This window comes from Neophocaena asiaeorientalis, unplaced genomic scaffold, assembly GCF_003031525.2.
Source record: "Neophocaena asiaeorientalis asiaeorientalis breed wild unplaced genomic scaffold, Neophocaena_asiaeorientalis_V1.1 scaffold263, whole genome shotgun sequence".
In the NCBI taxonomy this organism is placed as follows: domain Eukaryota; kingdom Metazoa; phylum Chordata; class Mammalia; order Artiodactyla; family Phocoenidae; genus Neophocaena; species Neophocaena asiaeorientalis.
In genome coordinates this window covers 1,851,456-1,870,781 of record NW_020175015.1, presented here as the reverse complement: position 1 = coordinate 1,870,781, position 19,326 = coordinate 1,851,456, and the positions used below count along the sequence as shown (strand labels likewise).

Below are 19,326 nucleotides of genomic sequence, written 5' to 3'. Positions count from 1 at the left end.
GTGACCTTAGGGAGAGTAGTATCTGTGTAGGTGTGGTGAGGTCTGTTGTGGAAATCAACTGCATTGACAGGTGAATGGGAGTTCAGGAGTTAGAGAAAGCTATTACAGACAGTACGTTTAAGAAGTTTGTCTTTGAATGGGAGGAGAGAGAATTGGCAGGAGCTGGAGAGGGATGTGGGATTAAGGAAAGACTTTTTTTGATGGTTATTTTTCTCTTAATTATACTTTTAATTTTGAAAGATATAAAAAGTTATAAAAAAGTGAAAAGGGTGATATGTCAAATAAACCCAGATTTGGCAATTATTAACATTTTGTTAGACTTTCATTTTTTTTCTTGTATATTAAAAATAAGGATTATGGTCAAGACCCATCCCTTATCCCATAACCAGAGAAAAAGTTCATTTTGAACTGGTATGTATTCCGAGGAAGGTTTAAAAAATATATTAAAATTATCAACTGTTAAAAATTATAAAAGCATGCAAATGGTAAAACTAAATATAAATTGACAAAAGGATGTATGATGAAAGATTGAATTTTTTTCTATTACCCACCTAGTCTCAATCCTCAGTGGTATGCGTCGATAGCAGTTTCTTGTATATTTTTCAGGAAAGTTTTATGCGTATATTAACATATATGTTATAATGCTGGACATTTAGCTTGTTTTTAGTTTTTGTTATTTCAAAAAATGCTGCAACAACTGTTTCTATACATCTTTATAAACTTGTTCTGTACATTTGTTAAATTCCTGGAATTGAAATTGCTGAGTCAATGGGTTGTCAGTTGAAAATTTTGGTAAGTATTGTCAGATTGCCCTTCAGAGAAGTTGTATTAATTTACATTTCTATTTTCTGGCCCAAACTGGGTTTTACAAAACATCTTACTTTTTTGCTGGTGAAAATTATGTCTCATTTTAATTTGCATTTCTTGAGAAAGTTTGTCATCTTTTCATATTTTTTTGGCCATTTGTATTTCTTGTGAACTGCCTGCACATATTTTTTGCCCATTTTTCTTTTGAATTATTTGCTTTTTCATTTTTGATTTGTAAGAACTTTTTATATAGTTCCTTTTTTTAATGAAAGTTCTTTTTTAAAATTCATTTAATTAATTAATTTATTTTTGGCTGCGTTGGGTCTTTGTTGCTGTGCGTGGGCTTTCTCTAGTTGCGGCATGCGGGGGCTACTCTTCGTTGCAGTGCGTGGGCTTCTCATTGCCGTGGCTTCTCTTTGTTGTGGAGCACGGGCACTAGGCACGCGGGCTTCAGTAGTTGTGGCATGTGGACTCAGTAGTTGTGGCTCGCGGGCTGTAGAGCGCAGGTTCAGTAGTTGTGGCGCACGGGCTTAGGTGCTCTGTGGCATGTGGGATCTTCCCCAACCAGGGCTCGAACCCATGTCCCCTGGATTAGCAGGCAGATTCTTAACCACTGCACCACCAGGGAACTCCCATAGCCAGTTGTTTTAACATTTATTGGAACATCCATCTTTTCCCCATAGATTTGAGAATGTCACCTTATCATATACTAAGTTTCCATATGGATCTAGAACTACTGTATTGTAACTTAGTATTGTTTTATAGATCTGTCTGTATATTTGATACCAGTACCAAGCTGTTTTAATACTACTGGTTACTGTAGTTTTGAGGTATATTTTAGTATCTGATTCCGAGGTAGTTTTTTGTTTTATTTTGCTTTTGAAACTGGATTAAATGGGGCATGTTAAATGCTGTTGAAAAAAGTCCAATTGAATAAAAGATCCTTTTGAAAAGAGAGGTAGGGACAGTAACAATTTACTCAAACAGCTTCCTATTTGGAGATATTTAAGTTGTCTCCAAAATCTTGCAATGTAAACAACACTATGATAAACATCCTTGTACATTAGTATTTCTGCCCTTCTATGATTATTTACATAGGATATATTTCTAAAAGTCTAATTGTTGGGTCAAAGGAAATGCACATTTTCATTTTTTTTTTTGGCTGCACTGGGTCTTTGTTGCTGCATGTAGGCTTTCTCTAGTTGTGGCGAGCGGGGGCTACTCTTTGTTGCGGTGCGTGAGCTTCTGATTGTTGTGGCTTCTCTTGTTGCCGAGCACGGGCTCTAGGTATGCAAGCTTCAGTAGTTGCAGCACACAGGCTCAGTAGTTGTGGCACGTGGGCTCAGTAGTTGCAGCATGCGGGCTTAGTTGCTCCACAGCATGTGGGATCTTCCCGGACCAGGGATCGAGCCCATGTCCCCTGCATTGGCAGGCGGATTCTTAACCACTGTGCCACCAGGGAAGTCCCAAAACGCACATTTTTAAAGCTATTGATGTGTATTGCCAAATTGCTCTTTGGAAAGATTGTACCATTTTATAGTTTTTTGGTATTTAAGAATCCCTTTTTATACACTCATCAACATTGTTATTTTTTAATATTTGTTAATATTAATAAGTAAAAAATGCCATCCCTTGTATTTGTAATTTGCATGTCTTTGATTACTAGTTGGTTGAACATATTTTCATACATTTACTGGCCATTTATCCTTTCCTTTGCCCATTTCAATTGTGGAATCTCAGTGCCTAGAAGGCTTCAAGACCCAGGGTAACTCACCAATATCAGCATGCCAAAGTAATTCTCTTTGAAAGGACACAGCTTTGTTGGCATTTTTCATGTGTCTCTGAGATTTCTTTAAAGTCAGAAATTTCAAAATTGAATTATAATGGTGTTCGGAAAAGAAGAGTAGGAAGCAGTGTCCTGTTCCTACCTTTACACATCATACTCTCTGTGGGCCCTGGGTACCATCCCAGCTGCTCTCTCTAAGGGATGGGCCTCATTGTAGTAACCATCTTTTTCTTACTGATTTAAACGTACATGGAGAGGTAGAAGTAAATATATAAAGAGGTCTAAAGAGGTTAAATGAAGGGAACTCAGACTCTTCTTATTATAGCATGAGCAAAAAGGTGGAGTCATCAAAACATGGTACATTCAGGACTTCCCTGGTGGCTCAGTGGTTAAGAATCCGCCTGCCAATGCAGGGGATGCGGTTCGAGCCCTGGTCTGGGAAGATCCCACATGCCGCAGAGCACTTACGCCCGTGCGCCACAACTACTGAGCCTGCGCTCTAGAGCCCGCGAGCCACAAGTACTGAGCCTGCATGCTACAACTGTTGAAGCCCGCGTGCCTAGAGCTCATGCTCCGCAACAAAAGAAGCCACTGCAATGAAGCCCGCGCATCACAAAACGAAGAGTAGCCCCCGCTCGCTGCAACTAGAGAAAGCCCACACGCAGCAATGCAAACCCAACACAGCCAAAAATAAATAAATTTATTTAAAAAAAAACCATGGTACATTCAAGTCCAAATAGTTCAGTGTAATTAGAAATTCTAAATGGAAAGAAGTTTGAAAAGAGATTTTGAAAAAAGTGGGTAGCCGCCAGAGCCAAATCATTGCAGATTGTCTTGGTAAAATATCTCTAGAATTTCAAAACAAAACAAGCAAACAAAAACACCCAAACGCTTACTGAGCACATACCATTTGCCACGTGCTGGGGTGTATCTGTCCTTCAGGGATGTGTATTGGATGGAGAAAATATCCTGTAATTAGACTCTTGGCTGGGGTTACCCCAGCTTCTTCCTCTTTCCCTCCTGCATAGCCCTGCCAAAATGCTTGTTCTAATTTTGAAGGAGAAATAATTAAAATGAAGTTGTTTATCCCTATCCTGGATTGATGGGTTTAGTTCCCAGTTTAGTAAACAAGGACATTGAAGGACAGTTGGCTCTGGCATATATAAAGGGAAGGGCTGTTTTGTGGGAGAAGTCAATACATGATTACATTCTATAATTGTACTAACTGAAAGATTTTCAAAGCCTCCTTTTGAAATCATGGGGTTTTGTATCTTCTTCAACAAAAAGAGTTGCCTTTTCTCTCAGAAGGCTGCAATGTTAATATGACAGCAGGAAACCAGCTTGATGACACAAGCAGGGGAAAAAATTCAGTTGAACTTAATGGAAATCAGAAGCTTTCAAACTTGTAAATTTTATAATTAAAACAACTAATTAAGCAGTTTAACCACTGGTAATTTGACCAAAAACCTTTCATTTAAGAGAGAAAAGGGTTAATTTAACAGTAGTTTGAACCAGCTTCTTAGTTAACCAACTGCTCTAATTATAGAAATTGCCCCAAACTAAATTTGAAAATGCCTCCGTGCCAAGGAATTCCAGTAGATTAGAGGCTGAGGCAAGCATTTGTGGCATTTTCACCTAAGATGTGTCATCATCTCAAAGATCACTTTTGGTTCTGCTACTTGAAACCACTGGTGGGTGATTGAATTTCTGTGTACTTAAAGATGGTGACGAGTGCCTGGGTTGTTGTTTTTTAATTTACACAAAATATTTTACTATATAATGGAGGCATGGGAGAGCTGCAACTGTAAACTCTTGATGATGTTTGTATGTTTAGGGCAGCACAGAGACGACATTTAAGCTGGCCATGGAGGCTGTGAAGGATATCACCAGTCAGAGAGGTGCAGTCCCAGCATGGGGGACAGCCCAGCACCACACAGAGGCATGAGAACTGCATGGTTTATACAGAATGGCAAGTGTAGCTCTGTGGCTGAGAAGCAAGGTTTTAAAAGCCTGGAGGATGGAGAGTGAGGACGTGAAGTGGTTGGAACTAGATTATAAAATTGAGACTCTTAAATGCTTGCCTAAGGAGTATGAACTTCAGGCAGTGGAAAATCATCAAACATTTTGAAATATAGCAAGGACCTTCCTTGTCTCATTTATTGGTGTTACTGTAGTGCCTGATACAGTGCCTGGCACAGAGTAAGTCCTTTTTAAAAATTGTGTGTGTGCAGTGAATAAATTGTTGAATTAATGAAAGAGAATAACATGATTAGGTTTGTGTTTTAGAAGGATTAATTTGTCAGCTTTAAAGGATGGAATAGAGGGGGAGGGGTGTGGATACAGGAAGACTAACAGCAACAACTCAGCCAAGGATACTACTTGAATCTTTGCTTGAACTTCCATCCACACTCCCCCTCCAACCACCTTCCACCACAACAACCAAAGTGATCTTTTAAAAATACATTAGACATATAATTTCTCCGCTGTTCAGCATAAAATCCAAACCCTTAACATGGCTCAGAGTGGTGGGTTCCAATCCACTGCCCAAATCTCTGGTGCACTCAGCCCCTCTCACTTTGCTTCAGCCACATGGACAGTCTTTTTGTTCCTTGAATGTGCCAATCTGCGTCCCCCTCTGGGGCCCTTGCACACGCTATTCCCACTGCCTGGAATATTCATTCTCTATCTTTTTACCTAATAAACTCCTATCTGCCTTTCAAGTCTCAATTTATTTTATTTATTTATTTGAGTAGATAATGCATGTACATGGAACAAGTTTTAAAAGATACATGAGTATAAAGTCAACAGTAAGTCTCTCTCTCCTGCCGTCTAGCCACTTCTCCCTGGGGATAGCCACTATTACTATTTTCCTCTGAAATCTGGTTTCAGTTCACATGTCATTTTTTTTAAGAGGCCTTTCCTGATATTCCAATCTAAAATAGATCCACTGATTGTATTGCCATAGCGCTTTTTATCATTCATCACAATTTGTAATTTCATATTTATTTATTTATTTATTTTTGCGGTACACGGGCCTTTCACTGTTGTGGCCTCTCCCGTTGCGGAGCAGAGGCTCCGGACGCACAGGCTTAGCGGCCATGGCTCACGGGCCCAGCCGCTCCGCGGCATGTGGGATCTTCCCGGACTGGGGCACGAACCCGTGTCCCCTGTATCGGCAGGCAGACTCTCAACCACTGTGCCACCAGGGAAGCCCTCATATTTATTTTGTGACTATTCCCTCCTCCATTAATGATTCCCTCCTCCTACTAGACTATAAGCTCCATAAGCTGAGTTTTGTGGGCCTTGTCCCCTGTTATATCTTCACCTCATTGCACACTGTCTGGCACATCGTAAGTACTGAATAATTAAGCCCTTCCTAAATTTTTTGCCTGTTTCTGTAAGCTCATCTCTTGCCACACTGCTGCTTATACTCTGCCTTGAAATTCTCTCTCTGGGTCTTCCCCTCCCCATACTGTGTTCTCTCTAACTCCTAGTCATCTGTCAGGTTTTACTTAAAAGCCACCTGCTCTAAGAATCCTTTCCTGACACCACAAGTCCAGCCTTAGTGCCTCTCTCATGTATATAGCCCTTATTGTATGTCGCCCTTATCACCTGCATTGATATTACTGTCTCGCCACTAGATCATAGATTCTGTATTGCAGGGACTTTGTCTTTGCCCATCGTTACAGCTCCAGCATCTAGGGCAGTGGTTGGTACCAACCCGGGCCTGCCATGGATATTGGGTTGTTTGTACATTGCACAACTCTAGTGTGTGCCATTCACATGGTTGTGAGGCTATAATTGTTTCTGGCTGCCCCAGTGGGTAGCAATAAATATTTGTTGAATGAGTAAACATGCTTTGGAGAGTTCAGTGCTTTTTAGGAGGTCATGTTTTAAAGTCATAATAAAATCTTTTGGGATGGATTAATTTTCAAGGCTCTGATCTGAGGATGGTTGTGTACCCAATCAAGGGGATTTGGATATCAGCTGTTTGGGCGGGGCCCCAGGTTGCAGAGTCTGGAACCTAAAGCCTCAAAGAGTCAGCTGGGACTGTGGCCAAGAAGATACCTCAGTTATGTTCAGTGCTCTTTGGAAGCCTCTGCCAAAAATACCTCCTTCTTCCATGCGTGTTAAACTCTTACTCCTCTTTCAAGAATGCAGCTGTTGGGACTTCCCTGGTGGTCCAGTGGTTAAGAATCCGCCTTCCAATGCAGGGGACGTGGGTTTGATCCCTGGTCAGGGAACTAAGATCCCACATGCCTCGGGGCAAATAAGCCTGTGCGCCAGAACTAGAGAGAAGCCCATGCGCTGCAACGAAAGATCCTGCGTGCCGCAGCGAAGATCCCGCGTGCCGCAACTAAGATCCGAGGCAGCCAAATAAATAATAAAGATGAGAAAACTGACTTAAAAAAAAAAAAGAATTCAGCTGTTACCTCCCTGAACCTATTCCTCTGTACCGTCTTCCACTTATCCCTGCTCACGCCTAAGGTGGAGTTAGTGGTTCTTTCCTCTAAGTTCCTTGCTCTCATCTCCATTAAAGTATTTTGTACACTATAAGGTAATTATCTGCTTTCCCATCATCCTTCCCCAGTACACATTGAGTGTCTCTAGGGAAAGTAGTATATTTTAGTCATCTTTGTAACTGTCCCAGTATCTATTCAGTTGTTGGCATATAATAGTAAATGCGGACTAATGCACATCATGGAAGGGATCCATGATATACCAGGGTTGTCTTGATGAAATACTGTGGATTGTAAACATAGGGAAAGTCTCTGAAGCCACGATTCTTGATTGGCCTGGCACAGAGCAGACCTGCGTGGAAGCACATTTTAGAAAAGAGAAGCTTAAGAAACATTTCACTTGATGTCATTAGACTTTTCCACACCATTTTGTGTTTAGCCCCCCACAAAGTGGTGGCCCTGGGGAGATGCAGGACCACAGGAGCTGGGAGGGAAGGGAGCAGAACCTAGGACTAGTACTTTTCCAGAAGGTAGGGAACAAGCAAGAGAGACAGACAGACATAACAGAGCTGTGTAGGGCTGGTTCCAGTGAAGGGTAGAGATAAGGAGCTGATATCAGATATGGAAACGATCAAGTCTAGCTAGATTTTGTTTTTTTTATTTGGCTGCCTTGGATCTTAGTTGCGGCACTCGGGATCTTCGCTGTAGCATGTGAGATCTTTCGTTGCGGTGCGTGGGCTTCTCTCTAGTTGTGGTGTGTGGGCTGTCTAGTTGTGGCACGCAGGCTCCCTAGTTGTGGCTCATGGGCTTCAGAGTGCACGGGCTCAGTAGTTGTGGCGCTTGGGCTTAGTTGCCCCGCGGCACGTGGGATCTTAGTTCCCCAACCAGGGATCAAAGCCACATCCCCTGCATTGGAAGGTGGTTTCTTAACCACTGGACCACCAGGGAAGTCCCTAGCTAGATTTTATATTCCAGAAATTCAGATGTTATAACACATCTGAGAACAGGCTGTTCAGTCACATAGACCTGGGTTTAAATTGCAGTTCTGCCTTTTACTTGCTGGTTGACCTTGGCCAATTCCTATTTTTTTGAGCTGCAGTTTCTTTATTTGTAAATGAAGATAAAAATAATGAGGATTAAAGGAGAATATGTATATATCAGCAAGTCCTTCTTTGAAGGGAATGTGGGTGGCATATCTCTGGGTCTACCACAGTGAATATGTGTATACAGATCCTATTTTTTACATACACACTGTTCTGTACCTTAGGTTTTTAGTTTTTATTGTTATTCACTTAACAAAGTCTGTTGGAGATTATTACATATCAACACAAATAAAGCAAATTAGATAGTTTAAAAAACTGTGGAAATCTGTGATTGTCCTTTTTCCTGGTTGTATTTGCCACCTGTCTCTTTCTCTGAACAATCTTCATTGGAAAACTTCAAAAGGATTATTGCCTGTTGAGGAACGGAGAAAATGAGAGCCCTGTGAGAATGTATTTTGTCCCCCTACCAGCAGTGGCTCTAGCAGGAGAGAATTTCTCAAAGAAAGATGGGTGGTGGGGATTAGATATAGTCCAGGGGCCAAACGGAGAGAAAAATGGGGTAAACCGAGTGTCAGATCAGGATCAAGAAATAGCTCTGGTTCTTTAAACCAGCAAGAGGCTCACTACCCCCAAATATTCCATTTCACGATGGAGAATTTGTCTCCTCATGTATGATCTATCTGTCCCTGGAGGAGCTTTGAAACAGGTTTGTCTTATTTTCTCTCTTTTAGGTGGCATTCTGCTGAGCATCAGTCGGCACTACAGGTCACAGCCCACGCATGGCATTGGAAGATACAAGCACCTAGTTAAAGCACAAGAGGTAAGAGGGGCAGGGGTCCTTGAGAAAAGGATAGTGTGCAGCTTTTACAAAGACCCTGAAGATCAGGCGTGCATAGGTTGGATTATACTGGAGCTAGAAAGGATAGAGGGTTGTCCCTCAGTCCTCTCCAGTTAATTAGTTTGGATATGATCGAGAGTGGAGATGTTTTTGCCAGTTCCTAATCTTGTCCCTAGGCCAGGTTATCACAGTGAAAAGCAAATTCTTTGGTTTTATTATTTGTGACACGTAAAGAAAATATCTTCTTAGTACTTAGTTCAATAGGGACCTCACAATGGAAATGGTATGTTCAGTTCAGTTGAATGAATGGTTTGTGGCACATAGAGGTGGATTCACGTTTTCAGCCAAATAACTGATTTTTACAGTATTTACAGATTTAAAATATGTATGTGTTTCTTTAATCCATTATCACAGATAACTGGGAGTTATTTCTAAGCATTGTAAGATTATTTAGCCTATTTCTTTGGCTCCAGCTGAAGGATTGCTTCTGTGGTGGTTGGCTTTTTTGTGCATTTGCAGAGGATTTTGTAGTGGGATGGACACAAAACTGGCTTGAAAGTCAGACAGTCTAGCTTTGAGTCACGATTCTATCACTTCCTGTAAACAGTATAGTTAGGAAGATTTTGCTGTTCTACTTGGGGAGATTTCAACATCGCTTTTGGTTCTTTGGCTTAGTTCGATGCTCCCATGCAACCCCGCACATCTCCCATTGCCTCTCTCACCTTGGCAGAAGTCCAGTACCACTGCATTTGGGCCTCAGAAGCCACTAAACTTGCCACGTTCTCCTGAGCAACATCCTTATATCAAGGAATTTCATGACAGCAATGTTGCCACACCTGAGGCTTGTATCAGGCACCTTCCCAGCAGGAAACAGCCCTACTAAAATTGTTCCTTTGTGATGAGAAGAGTACTGAATTGGGAACCAGGAAACTTGTGTTCTAGGCTTGGTTCTGCCAGTTATTAGCTTTGTGATTTGGGGTAAGTTAACCTAACCTCTTTGGGCATGGCAGGTCCTGAAATTCTATGTAAAATGTTTTCTATGTGTGACTTTTTCTGGGAAGAGAGTCCATAGCTCTTGTCAGACTCTTCACAAAGTTTGAGAAACTCTGGATTAGAATATCTTCAAGAGTCTTTCAGCTCTGATATCATGTAACTCCATAATGCTATGATACATTTTTCAAACATCTATTATGTGCTAGGTACTGTTGGGGGTGCCTTGCCTTTTCAGACTGAGTTGCAATAAAATTTTATAGTATGAATGAACAAGACCTGGTTCATGCTCACAGGGAGCTGATAAACCACTAGAGATAAGACACAAATAATTATGCTCCCAAGCAGAACGTGACAAGTGCTGAAAGGAAGATACAAAGTGCTATTTAAAATTCAGAAGAAGGAGTGATTTACACCCTTTCTGAGTTGTGACACCTCAGAGTAAGTTCTTGGAGTTGTTTTATTTTGCGATATCCCCCTTCTAAAAGTCTCACATAAATTAGCAGAAAATAAAATTAGTTTTGTTTGGGTGTGAGTTTTTTGTTTTTTTTTAATTTCTTGGGATCCTCCCTCATAGATAATTTTCTGTATATACCATGCTCTGGCCCACTCCTTGGCTTGTTATAAAAGGAAGCTTAATGGCATGTCTAATGCCATCTGTCCCATCTTTCTCTCCAGCCTCCTATCCCATCTCATGGATACCATACTCAAATCATCATACTGGGTTTTTTTTTTTGCAGTACGTGGGCCTCTCACTGCTGTGGCTTCTTCCCGTTGCGGAGCACAGGCTCCGGACGCGCAGGCTCAGCGGCCATGGCTCACGGGCCCAGCCGCTCCGCGGCATGTGGGATCTTCCCGGACCGGGGCACGAACCCGTGTCCCCTGCATTGGCAGGCGGACTCTCAACCACTGCGCCACCAGGGAAGCCCCATCATACTGTTTTGAGACCTCTCACCTGCTCTTCTGTCTACTTGGAAGACCTGCTCTCCTTCTTCACTTGGCCAATACATTCTGAACATCTAAATCCCATTGAGGAAGCAGGATGAGGAGGGGAAGAACAAATCTCTCCTTCTGAGAAACCTCTGATTCCCTGCACTGGGTTACTTGTCCTACCATGAGCTGCTGGAGTTCCTTGTGCTTCCTCTATCCTAGGACTTGCTGCTCTGTTTTAACCACCTGTTTTGATGACTGTTTCTCCTCCTAGATGATGAGCATACTCAGGGTAGAGGCCATGTCTCATATTTTTTCTGTATCCCCAGTGTCCAGCACAAAGCCTGACATCAAGTAGAGGACAATAAATATTGACTGAGCTGAACCTAAATGTGGTTATTGGAGCTGCCCCGAGGTTTTGTAAACCAGAGCTGGCAAACAACCCATTCTCTGCAAACAGCTGCCTCCAGATGACCTTGGTTGCTTGAAGGGAGTGATGCTCCCTTTTGTTAGGGCTGTAGGCTTTTCTCAGATGTCATTCATTGTTCCAGGGTGGCTAGCACAATAGGGCTGGATGGTGATGGAAGCTGCTAGAGGCTCCTCACTTCCTGCACGGAAAAGCACAATGAAAACTTTCATCCGCCAGCTTACAGAGGCTCTGTCCCAAGTCCCTGTCTCTTTTGTACCCCTGGGGTACTGGACTGGAAAAGCTAGAAGTCATCTTTTGGCTTCCTTTCTTCCCTGAACTTAGAACCTAGAAAAAATAATAAACAGCCATTTTCCCATTTTTTCTTCTCTGACTCTCAGGCTGGCTCCTCTACTCTCTTGAGCCCTACATCCCTGAGACAAGAGTTAATTCTCATGCACAAAGTGGCCAACCCTTGTCCCTTTTCTGCTGGTATAATCTCTTCACTCCTCCTTCCAAAGGTTCCACACTCAGCCTTATGACTCCTGAACCTTGGGAAGGAAAAGGCACATCTACCTCACCTCATCTTTCCTTGTCAATACTGGTTTTATCTCTATCTTGCATGGCCTGGTTTATAGGTTGGTTTCCATCCCTCCATCCTGTGCCCTTGTCCTTGATGCTTCTCTGAGGAGTTAGTGAGAAGAGAGGTGAAAACAAAGCTTCCTCTTGGGTGGCAGCATGGGGGATGATAGCAAACCATTTTTTCTGTATCCTCAGTGGGATTTCGGGTCTCTCAGCACAGACCCGATCTCCTTCTCAGTGATTTCCCATTTTGCACATTATACTTCAGGCACATTTTCTCATACACCCATTCTGTCTCATGCTTCTGTTCTTTGTACATGCTCTTTCTTCTTTAAGACATGATATCTTCCTTTTCCTTCTCTCATCATGTAAGACCCACCTTGACTCATGGCAGTGGGGGATCACACTTCAGAGCATATCTGCAGCCATAGCACTGTGTCTCAGTGTGTAATCTCATTATTCCTTCAAGGGCCCTGCATCATTCTGTTAAATTTAAAAGGCTTCAGATTGTTTGGAGTGATTTTTATTTGATAAAAATAAAAAGAATATAGTCCTTCACATTTGTATAGTGCTAGGTCATATCTCCCAAGACCACTTACTTACTTGCCCTCAGCTGTTGTTCAGCCTCCAATTTTAGGGTAATAGCAGCCCAAGAATAAAAGCATTGCCAAGAGGAAGATTGGGAGGATGAAATGGAGACAACATAAATTGCTGTCAGTTTTAGCTGTTATATGTTCTATTTTTCAGGCTCTGGGGCAAGAGAGTAAGGTTTTTGAACTTAGACAATTTATTTCCTCTTTGTAGAAGGGCAACTAGGAGTCAAGATACCTTTTCTCTTGGAAACTTCATGCTGTTCTGACTGTTGACATAGAGGAGGTGTTTGTCATTTCTGACACCTACTTATTTTGTTGTAGCACTCATAGATTGATCAGCTCTAACAGCCACAAGTCTGTGAGGAGACTGTGACATCATTCCCAGAAAAATCTGCAGATCAGAATCACTTTGTGGTGATAGTCCTAGCTTCCTGGAAACAGAAAGATTGGTTTTGCTGGCCTGGTGACTGTAGGGCTAGACATGGATTATAGGACTGGCTTATAGAGAGTAGTTTTAAACTAGCATCCATGTTTTCCCTCAAGTCTGCCTCTTGTAACTCATTGAAAAGAACAACCGTTATTGAGTGTCTGCTATGTGCCAGGCACTGTGCTTTGCCCAGATGATGCTGTGGTGAGTGGGACACAGTCTCTTAACTACAAAAAGTATGAAGTGGCCTGGAAAGGATAGTGTTCAAAAATGTAACTAAAGTACACGTGGGAAGTGCTTTGCTTGGGAAATGAACTAAATATCAAGAGAGCAAAGTTAAAGATGCAGTTCTCCCTGAAAGTGTCAGTGGAGGTGTTATAGAGTTCAGCTCAACAAACATTTATTAAATACTACCTGTGTTCTTACATTGAGTATGTAAAGTGAACTGACCCTCATCTAGGAGTATGCAGTTGCTTAGCGTAGCTGGAAACACTGGGGCTGTAAAAACTATAAAAGGGTTTCCCAGAGCTTTTCCAGGCACAGAACAATTCCTGTGAAGACCTGACTTTTAGCCTGTGCCATTAGAGCACCCTGGTCTCCAACCCACTGGGCTCTCATCCTGCCTTGCCTGTTCTGCTAAATTACAACAGTGTCAGAGTTTTAGAGAGATTCATTTTTGATATGAGTAAAAGTAATGATCTCTTTCCATTTTCAAAGTGTTTTTCCATCCATTATCTCAGTGCCTCTCAAACCGTAGGCCCTTGGAACACTGGTGATCCTAGAATGGAACCTCTCCTCAGGTTTAATAATGGCAATCTTCCACATTTTAGAAAGACAATTAAGTTAATGGATAGAATTTTCTAAATTACAAGTTTTTCTTCCATCAGTTTTACTTGATGAAAATAAATGTTAACAGAGAAACTCATATGTTTTCATATTTTTTGAAATGCAGAGAACTCCATTTATATAATCTAGCCATATGTTCTGCTAGTTAAGTCATTCTTGTTTTATACAGTGAAAGCACACTGATGAGTATTTCATGTGCTTCACAAAGGAAAACGTGATTTTTTCTTAGGCCCTTTGTAACCAACAGATTTGAAAACCATGCCTTTTGCTTCACCAACTATCATGTGAGGTAGACTGGGCAGAAAAGGAAACTGAGGAGCATAAGTGATTTCTCTATGACCATATGGCTAGTAAATAACAGAATTAGAACCAGAATTTAATTCAGCTCAACTCAACATTGAATATTGCTGGGCTCTAGGAATAGAGAAATGAATGAGACATAATACTTTCTTATTGAGGTAGTGGTTTGGCTGCCATAAGAGGGAGATCCACTCAGTCAAGGGGCTTAAACAAGATAGAGTTTATTTTCTGTCATATAAAGTATAGGTAGATATTCCCGCCTTTTGTTTTGCAACACTTATCATACTGCTTCTATCTCATAGTCTGAGATGGCTGCTTTCCTTAAGCCTTCATGTCCACATTCCAACCAGCAGGAAGGGGAAAGGGAAAGCAGTATGTGTGAGCTTGTATCCCACTGGCCAGAACTTGGTCACATAACCATACCCAGCTACAAGATTGGTTGGGAAATGTAATTTTTATTATAAATGGTCATATCCCCAGGTAAAATTCAGCAGGTCCGTGATTAAAGAGAAAAGAGAGAATAGATATTGAGAAAACTGACAGGCTCTGCATACCTTCCTTAAAGAGAAAGACGGAGATTAAGAGAAATGTTTTAGAATTAGGCAGACCCAAGTTAAAGATTCAGTTCTTATGCTTACTAGTGTATGTCCTTGGGTAAGTTACTTAACTTTTACAAGCCACAATTTTCTTGCCTTTAAATAACCATGTTATTTAAATGGTTTGTGAGAAGTAAGTTAAAAAAGAAAGTTTTAAGTACTTAGCACAATGTCTGAAGCATGGAGCCCATAAGTAGTTACTGGTGGTGATAATGATGATGCTGATGATGGCATTAGTCCCTCTTTTTTACAATCCCATAGCACTCTATTTTCCTCCCTCAAAACATGCAACTTCTTATAATTGTTCCCTGTATGCCTTTCCCAATAGATTGCAAGTTTCAGCAAGCAGAGACTATGGCTGTCTTATGTACTATCATATCCCCAGTGCTAACCCTGGTCTGGCTTATCACTATTGGTCAGAAAATATTTGTTGAATAAATGGATACATGTGATAAGTGATAGTGGTGTATAATGGGGAGGGGGTTGCTATGGGAACACATAGGTGTAGTACCTAACTCAGCATGAGGAATGAGGGAAGTCTTCCTGGAAGAGCATGAACAGAGTCTTAAAAAATGACTAGGAGGGGAGCTTCCCTGGTGGTGCAGTGGTTGGGGGTCCGCCTGCCAATGCGGGGGACACGGGTTCGTGCCCCGGTCCGGGAAGATCCCGCATGCCGCGGAGCGGCTGGGCCCGTGAGCCGTGGCCGCTGAACCTGCGCGTCCGGAGCCTGTGCTCTGCAACGGGAGAGGCCGCAGCAGTGAGAGGCCCGTGTACGCAAAAAAAAAAAAAATGACTAGGAGGGACTTCCCTTGCTGTCCAGTGGTAAGATGCCGCGCTTCCACTGCAGGGGGCACGGGTTCCACCCCTGATCGGGGAACTAAGATCCCACACGCCGCGTGGGTGCCGCAAAAAGCAACAACAACAGCAACAAAAAATTACTAGGAGTTACATTGAGGATGTTGGATGAAGAGTCAGACTCTGCAGGGAGGGGAAACATTCTGGGCAAGGGTGGAAAGTCATTGATCCTGGAGATGCAGTTGGGAAACTTTTAGCAGTTTGTTAATCCTGGAATCTCAAGTGGGCACTAGAGGATGATGGTACATGAGACTTGAGAAGTAGACAGGTCTAGATTAACTTTTTTTAAAGTTGCCATTTATTGAGGAACTACTATATACCCTTATATGTCACGCAAAACACCTAGGAGTACTGACCTGCTCGTTGCACTTTCAGCTGCGACCACCTGAGGTCATTGCTCTTGGGTTTTAATTGACATGGTGCAGCAAGGTAGCTTGTGTTGAACTTGCCATGGGAGGTGGGCTGCTTGTTATGATTAAATTGAGAGGATTGGTTCTTTTTCTTCTTTTTTTTTTTTAAAATTAATTAATTAATTTATTTTTGGCTGCATTGGGTCTTTGTTACTGTGCACGGGCTTTCTCTGGTTGTGGCGAGCGGGGTCTACTATTCGTTGTGGTGCGCGGGCTTCTCATTGCAGTGGCTTCTCTTGTTGCAGAGCACAGGCTCTAGGCGGGCGGTCTTCAGTAGTTGTGGAGCGTGGGCTCCGTAGTTGTGGGGCACAGGCTTAGTTGTTCCGCGGTATGTGGGATCTTCCTGGACCAGGGCTCGAACCCATGTCCCCGGCATGGGCAGGTGGATTCTTCACCACTGTGCCACCAGGGAAGTCCTGAGAGGACTGGTTCTTTCATGTGTGTCTTCTCTCTCTCTCTTTCTCTGAACTGTAAGCCTCTTTAGAACTGGGACTGTGTTTTCTCTTTCTTTGGTCTCTTTCTTTAGAGTGGTTGAATCAGCACTTTGCACACAGCAGGTGCTTAATAAATGTCTCATTCTGTACAGCATACTGATAGGATACTAGGAGCACGCTTACCTCAAATTTGTAGTAAAAATAATGTCCTATCTGTGTACATTACTCAATCTTTCTTTAAAGATACCACTTATTGAGCAACTACTATATACCAGACGTGTAACCACTGTGTGCCAGGCTTTAAAAGCATTATTTCATTTTACAGTATTATAAATGGTATATTTTATTTAATCCTCAGATATGCTGTGGTTATTAAGGACCCTGTTTAAGGAATCTAAGGCTCATTAAATGACTTTCCCAAGTGGCTAGTAATTTCTAGAGCCATTATTTGAACTGACAGTGGTCAGAATCCATCTAATGTCCATGCCATTTCCATTTCACAGAAATTCACTATTTTGAGCTTCACAAGAATCTTAGGTGTTACAGATGAAGACACTGACACCTAGAGAGGTCACTCAATGTCATGTAGTGACTAAGACAGTACTTGAGCCCAGATTTTCTTTTTTTTTTTTTCAGCCATGCTGTGCAGCATGCAGGATCTTAGTTCCCCAACCAGGGATCAAACCCGTGCTCCCTGCAGTGGAACCGCAGAGTCTTAACCACTGGACTGCCAGGGAAGTCCCCCAGATATTCTTTGGCTTCCATCTTAGTCTAGGGCTCTTTATGCAGCACCAGGCTGAGCCTCTCTGCCATCCCAGTCAGGGTCAGGCCTTCTGTCTGGTGTACATTTCTTGAGTGTGCTACACTGAGTTATAAACATAACCACTTGATTTCTGTGTACCCTATGGCTCATTATGGACTGTTCAGAGTACCATCACCAAATCATTTAAGTCCCCAGGTGTAGCTTTTAAATTTTCCATCAGCAGAATTTCTGGAAGCTGTATATGCTGCAGGCCTGTCAGCTTTTCATTTGAGGATTCAGATGATACAATTTCTTCCCAACTTTCCCACCCTAGAGAATGCCACCTATAGTGATAGGCAGCTACTATCATTACTTTTGCAGAATCTAGAGGAGAGAGCCTGGGTTTGGGGCCACAGAGTCAGCTTCTAGCCATGGCTAGACCCAAAGTGGTTGCCTTTTCCATTTCCTTACTATTGTAACCTTTATTTTAACCTTTCTGGACTTCGACTTCCCCCTTATATAAAATTAGGGGAGGAAGGAAGGAGAAACTAAGTTATCTCTAAGTTACCTTGCAGCTATAACAGTCTGTGATTCTAATCTGAGTCCTTTCTCTATCTGTTCTTTGCCAGCAAAGTTCCCCAGTAGCCTTGGCCAAATAACATCCTTCAGAGGACCTCAGTTTTCTGTCTGTAAAATAGGAGTAATATGGATATTTCTGTACAAAAATGGTTTAGTGATTTATCCCATGGCCCATTTTGGGCATCATATTGTAATTCTACAGGGATCCAAGGATGGCCGCCCTGGGCCAACTCACAGTGAATCCAGGTCAGTCACAGGAGTACCAAAGTTTGATGGTGGACAGTAGTCCCTCTTCCCTGCCATCTTTCTCGTAGCCTCCATTCCTTTCCTGCCTAGCTCTCCTTCATGGGCAGTCAGGGTGGCCTTCCCGAAACAGAGCCCTAGTCATGTACATCTCTTGCACAGATATCTTTAATAGCTCCCCATGGCAGTCATGAAGGTCTGAACTTACGCAGTAGGAATAAAAAGGAGGGGATGAGAAAGATTGAGCAGGTAAAATTATAGGAACTGGTGTCTGAAATCTCATGCACTCAAGCTCTTGCTAGCTATGCTGTGCCCTGGCTCAGAACTGAAGTATAATATCACAGTGGACTCCTGATGGTGTGGATTGGTCTAGACAGATCTAGGCCAACATGGAAAAGCAAGTGAGATGCCAAGAGGGATACTAGAATCAGCTTTCTTCCTTTTGTTCTCCTAAAGCGACACCTTTGAAGAGCCCTGGCATTTTCCCTGGTTAAGAAAAGCCTCCTGCAGGCTTCAAAGAAGCTCCTCCCTTCCCTGCTGGAAAATTTCAGCCACTCCCCTTTGCATTCTGACTTTAGCATTCTTCACAGCTCTGACTGCAGTGCTGTCATGATGAGAAGTCTGGATCACTGCATTTGGCCTCGGGTATGGTGGGCTCTGCAGGAGAGCCAAACCCCTGCACCTTGATGGTTGGTTATAGAAGTTGGCTTCTCACTCATAGCAAAGTCTAGGACCCTGGGGTGACTACCACTGTTAAGAACTTTAATAATGCAGAGGGTTCAGTGAAAAAATTTCTGCATTGGGAGTCAGGAGGTCTGGGTTAGTTCCTAGGATCTGTCCGGTGTGGCTGTGTGACACTGGGGGACATATTTAATCTCTCTGGGCTTCATATTCTTCCCCTGCAAGGATGAAGAACTGGGAAAAAGTTATCTCTAAATGCCATCCTATTCTAAAATTCTAAAATAGTGATTCACTGCATGTTGTCTCTCTGCTGGGCCCTGTGCTAGATGTGAAGAATATGAAAATGAAAAAATAATAATAAAAGTTAATGTTTATTGAGTGTTTAAATATGTGCCACAGATTGAATTAACTATATACAGTGTTTTGTTCAGTTCTCAGAATATCCCTGTGAGATCAGGTTTGTATCAGTTTTACCGGCCTTGTGAAAGGACCATTTCTTGGTCCTCCCCCTGTTTCCCCAGATTGGGCCCCTGCTGTCTTAGACTGACCTGGAGAGCATTGATGTGAGAGAACCACTCTAGGTGCTCTGCCAGGAACACCTCTGCTATGGCAGTAACTAGGCTATTGGCTGTTAGATAGGGGTGACTTAAGACATGTAAATAGATCCCCACCTCATTTTTTTCTTTAAAAAAAATTTCTACCAAATAGCAAGATTTATTCTAAATCTCCAATAATTAGGACAGTGTGGTATTAGCTCAAGAATAGACAAATAGCCCAA

At 42.3% G+C, this 19,326-nt stretch overlaps 1 protein-coding gene across 1 annotated transcript in view; it reads left to right on the top strand.

The window, feature by feature from the left end:
• The window catches only part of MRPL48 (mitochondrial ribosomal protein L48), a 49,672-nt gene that overhangs the window by 14,591 nt on the left and 15,755 nt on the right, over positions 1-19,326 (top strand). Inside the window, exon 4 of the mRNA XM_024762010.1 lies at positions 8,828-8,916. Coding sequence (XP_024617778.1) covers positions 8,828-8,916 — 89 coding nt within the window. The remainder of the gene's footprint in view (positions 1-8,827; positions 8,917-19,326) is intronic.